General features: G+C 40.1%; 2 protein-coding genes across 3 annotated transcripts in view; one reads left to right on the forward strand and one right to left on the reverse strand.

Moving 5' to 3' along the window:
- The window catches only part of Slc44a5 (solute carrier family 44 member 5), a 405,160-nt gene that overhangs the window by 366,650 nt on the left and 33,108 nt on the right, over window positions 1-5,402 (reverse strand). The gene's annotated exons all lie outside the window — the stretch shown is intronic.
- The window catches only part of Acadm (acyl-CoA dehydrogenase medium chain), a 21,011-nt gene continuing 20,804 nt past the window's right edge, over window positions 5,196-5,402 (forward strand). Inside the window, exon 1 of the mRNA XM_010605136.2 lies at window positions 5,196-5,334. Coding sequence (XP_010603438.1) covers window positions 5,305-5,334 — 30 coding nt within the window. The 5' untranslated portion in view covers window positions 5,196-5,304. The remainder of the gene's footprint in view (window positions 5,335-5,402) is intronic.

Raw genomic sequence — 5,402 nt, forward strand, 5'->3', positions numbered from 1 at the left:
AAAAAAAAAAAAAAAAAGTAGGCTGGGGATTTAGCTCAGTGGTTCCGGCGCCTGCCTTGCAAGCACAAGGACCTGAGTTCGATCCCTGTTTTGTAGTTATAACCCAAGAAACAACTGTAAAGGTAGGATAAAGCCATGAATACTTCACTGACCAACATTTAAAAATGGACAGCATTCAGGCACCTAAACTGAAAGATTTCAAATATTTAGTCTGTCTTATTCTGGCTTTATTATATTTTCTTTTGCCAAAATACTAATCCTTAGTTGTTGCAGTGAAAATGTGCATGCGTTACTTTCCCTACAGGAAGAATACGTTACATACATTCTCGTTATAGAGGAACTCACTTTACAGATGGAATACATAAGAATTAAGTATTATATAAGGCTCTGCCTTTAAAACAGGAACATATTTGCATTACTATATATATATATATATATATATATACACATATATACACATATGGAAATAAAGTGAACTAATGTTTCTTTAAGTCAGAACAGTTTAAATGTTCACAACAGGTTAATTTCCCATAATATATTCTTAATTGTCATATACTGTCAAAAAACAGTAGCAAATGCACAATCATGTCAGTGGATACAAGCTGTATATCCTTGAGACGCCACCAAACATAACCCTGCATGATACACAAGCCAAGGCTGGATATAAAGAGAGACACCATTACGATTTATATCTAAATGGCCCCCAGAGTCTCACGTATTTGGAAGGTGACTGAACCATGCGGGTGCTATCCTCATCAGGTGAGTTCATAGCTGACTGCTGTTAGGAGGCAGAAACCAGTCAGAAGCGGGGGGCATCTCGGTTGCTACCAGGAAGGGCGCACTTTTGTATCTGGCTCCTCCCTTCTCTCTGCTTACTGGATGCCCTGGGTTGGGCAGCTGTCCTCAGCCGTGCCCTTCTAGCACTTGTCTGCCTTGAAGCCAGCCAACCATGGACTGAATCTATTGGAAACTATAAGCCAAACAAACTTTTCCTGTTTTAAATTGCGGGTGTTGGACACTTCGTCTCGGTGACAGTAAAATAACAAATATAGACAGCAACAAAAGTGGGCCTTAGCAACACATTTGAAAAGATCAAGCAAGACTGGCTTTTGCACTCCTGAGTCAGCCATTAGCTTCTGTTTTGTTTTTTTTGTTTTTTTGGTTTTTTTGTTGAGTCAGAGTCTCACTACGTAGTTGAGACTGACCTGGAACTGACTATGTAGCCCACCCAGGCTGGTCTGGAACTCACAGCGATCCTCCTGCCTCAGCCTCCTGAGTACTGGGATTACAGGTGTGCACCACCACAACCGGCATAGCTTCTGGGGAGATGGTGAGAAATACATTTAAAGGCATCACCTGGGAGGGCACTCCCACTAGACAAGAACAAGTTTCCCGAGATCAAGAGGCAGGTCTTTAATTGGGATATTGTGGCCTTCAGGAGATGGTTATACCATCTATAAAAGAGATTTGGTTAGAGCATCAGTGTCACATACAAGCCGGTACTAAACCCTTGCAGGAACCAAAATCTAGAAGTGTGGATCATAAGGAAAAACCAGCAAAGATATAGGGAATGAGAAGAGAGCTTCATACCCTAGACGTTATGTTAAAGAAGTATCTTGAGAACAGTGACTAAAAAACACCAATCTAGGAATAAATCTTATTACCGATTGGAAACTATAAATTATTAATGAATAAAATTGAAGAAGATCTAAATAAATGAAGGGATTTACCATGCTCAGTTTGGAAACTTAATTAAGTGTGGTGTGAAATGTATATGGAAACGCAAAAGATGAAAAACAGCCAGGGACCTTTAACAAATTTATACAATTAAATAGCAAGATATACATTATTCTAAACCTACATTAATTAAAAGAGCGTATGGTCCACAAACTGATAAATAGGCTGTAGAATACAGAAACAGTCTTCCCCTTACAGGTATTTGACTTATGATAAAGGCATCAATGAATTGCTGTAGTCTTTTTAATGAACGATGCTGTGTTAAGTGGATATGCAAATAGGACAAATTTAATTATGATTCCTACCTCATACTACATACCAAAAAGTGACTTCTAGGCAATTTTTGCATCTAAATATGAAAAGTATGAATCTTTTGAAAGAAAATCTTAATAGGATCCCAAAAGTCCTAACATAAAGGAAAAAAATTAGTAAGTTGGGTCATGTTTAACTCAAGAATTTCTGTCCATCAAGTGCTGCATTAAAGCAACAAAAGGGCAGCCAAGACCTACACTGCAGCTCTTCTGCTCACAGCTGAGCCCCACCAGGTAGGCACAGTCCCTGTTGGTCAGAGAAGAGTCCCCTGCTTCAAATGTCCTCTCCATGGTGATAACCTCGCCAGCCTGCCTGGGCCACACTGAGTGATGAGGAATTGTCCGGAGCCACATACGAAACATAGCAGAGAGAGCTGGGCAGAGGGGCGCATGTCTGTAATCGCGGCAGAGAGAAGCTGATACAAAACAATTTCAAGTTCAAGTCCTTAAAAACAGAATCAAATAAAAAGGTCTGGGAATGTAGCTCTGCAGCAAAGCACTGCTAAGTTTGAGCCCTACTACCTGAGGGAGAAAACATAATACATTTTAAAATGTAACAGAACTTCCTTTATTCTTTAATATTTGTTATTATTTTTTTAAAGCATGTAAGTGGACTGCAGGCCAAACTTGGACACACCCGAGTCTACACCTTACATTATGCTATGGGAATCTTCACTCATGTACTCCTACTTTCTTGCCACTGTGAGGACCTTTTTCCTTGGGAATATATGCATACATACAAACTTTTGCATCTGACACCAAAGGATTCTCAGATTCACCTTAAGTTTATTAAAGAACTCTGAGATAAAAATAATAGCCTAAAGAATCAAAGATGTGGTGTTGTTTTATTTATTTCCATGGAGTGGGTGACATTAGCAAGATGTTTGAATTGTTTCATCTAAAAAAGTATTAAAAGTTTCATTGTACAATGTTGAAAGATAAAACAATTATTGATAGATGATCCTATTTTTACCACTGCGTAAAACTTAAAGGGTTATTTGCCATGATGCCAAGTATCGCTGTATAGATTATTTTTTACTGGCAAAAGGAAAAATAAACTTTTACCATAGAAAGAACTGCCACAAGCTAAATAAAAGACCAAACATCAATAATGAAACAAACCTGATGTTAAACATCTCCTAATATGATACAGTATGAATTTCACAATATAATTTATGAAGTATTCTTGCAAATACATTTAATCTGAAGTATACATGCCTCTATAACTTGCAATGTAGAGATAATACAAAATCTAGGGGCAGAGTTCAGATTAAGAGCATTCTTCAGGATAACTAGAAAGCTCTCTTAAAGGAAAAAATTCTGCAATGTGGTAGGAAAATGGATTAGATGAAAAGTTTTAAATTAAAAGAGACCAAAGAGAGCTGAGGATTTAGCTCAGTGGTTCCGCTACCTGCCTCGCAAGTGCAAGGTCCAGAGTTCAATCCCCAGTGCCAAAAAAAGAGAGAGAGAGAGACCAAAGAAAGTTAAAGCCTAACTTTAATGGACAATGATTCCTAGGGTGATATTTCAAAAACAAACTTCATACAAAAGGCATTTTGTCAACATTTGGAGAAATCGGAATATTGACTGGGTATTGAATGACAGTAGAGAACTATGTCAAAGTGTGAAAGGTACAAATAGGACAATGTCCTATGGGAGGTACTTGGATATAGTTGAAGAATGTAGCGATGGAGCGTCTTGTGTACAATTTTCAATCCCAGTGAAACAAAACAAAAACTACACACATACATGTATACACATAAAACAAAATAAAGCAAATAGGACAGTATTTGACTGCATGTGATGGTATGTTTGACTTATTATCTTTTCTGAGTTTAAAATACTCAGAATAAGAAGTTGGAAAAAATAATTGTGCTTCCCATCCATCTCTAAGAGTTTATTTTGTGTTTATTTATCTCTGTAAAGATTTATTGTGACCCTAGGACAAAACAGTTCTCCATTTTCCAAATTTCCCTGAATTTTGAATTTAGCACTTAGCATTCTGCTCTGTACCCAGCTTGGGGAGCACATTGTAAATTCCTAGGAGACAAAGTGAGGGAGTAGAACCATAGGATATAGAAATTAAACAGCCAAATTAAAATGAGTTGGGGGGGCTTTATCAGACACAAAGAGATGTTAGGATAAAACAAAATGATTTAAGGGTGAAATGACAAAAGGGTCAGCTAGAATGGCAGCAATGAAAGTGAACAGTTCTGGGAAAATGGGTGAAATGTTCATTTTACAATCTTGGCTTTCCCTTGGGCTTCTATTAGTTTTCACAATTAGTATGAAACCCAACCTGTAAGTCCCCAAACCTGGGCAGCTCTAGGATGCACCAGCTGTGTAGCACTCCAACTACCATCTCAGATCCTGGGTGACTTTAAAGTAGAATTCTTCAGAAACATTTGCTCCCAGCATTCATTGAGTGAGCCAGGAGCTTTGTACAGGTTCACCTTTCGCCCCGATTTTCAATTACAAGCTGGACATCCACACGTATGGGTAACAAATCGTCTTGGAAGTATTCACGAAAGTCAAATTTCTCTCAGCAACTAAACTGCATTTGTTTATATTTTTCTGATGCAGACATCCCTTTGATTTTAGGCCAGTTTTAGCAGTAAAATGTACTAGGAATCCTCAGAGTACATTTCTAAATGAAATAAATTTCTAATGAAATAAAGTCACACATGTATAAATACCGAATAGTTCCTCTGGTGTGGAAAACTATAATTGTACATAAGATTCTAATGATATAATTGACAATGTGAAATAGGAAGAAAAAGGGATAAAGGTGTAGGGGAAATGGGAAGGGTAGGGGAAAGGTAATAAGGGAAAAAATGAGAACCAAGACCTGTCATGTAAAGGTACAAGATCCCAGTGATGAATGTAACTGTACTGTATACCTAAAATGTACCAATAAACTCAATGAGAGAGAAAAAAGAAAGTATAGTGTGACAGCTCTCAGGGTAAAGGTCACGGTGGACAGGGGGCGGGGGGGACAGACAGTCCCTCGGGGCGCCCGGGCCCTCGCCTGGAGTCCAGGACGCAGGTCAGCAGGCACTTCCAGGGCTCGACCCCGCTTGCCAGCGCGACGCCCGGGTGCCAAGGTTGACGCCAGCGCAGATGGATCTCACCGAGCATGCGTCTGGATTAGCCGCGCAAGCTCCGCCCACCGCGGGTGGGGCCCGTGGGGCCCAGCGCGAGGTGTCTTCTCTGGAGTCCGAGGCTTGGAGTCTATAGGGCGAGAGCGGGAGTCAACATGGCAGCGATGCTTAGGAGAAGCCGTGGGGTGAGAGGAGCCCGGGCGGCGGCGGGGCGGGGGCGCGGATGTGGTGGGATCGGAGGGCGAGCTGTGCG

The sequence above is a fragment of the Fukomys damarensis genome, unplaced genomic scaffold (assembly GCF_012274545.1).
Source record: "Fukomys damarensis isolate Sample0158 unplaced genomic scaffold, DMR_v1.0_HiC HiC_scaffold_33, whole genome shotgun sequence".
Taxonomy (NCBI): domain Eukaryota; kingdom Metazoa; phylum Chordata; class Mammalia; order Rodentia; family Bathyergidae; genus Fukomys; species Fukomys damarensis.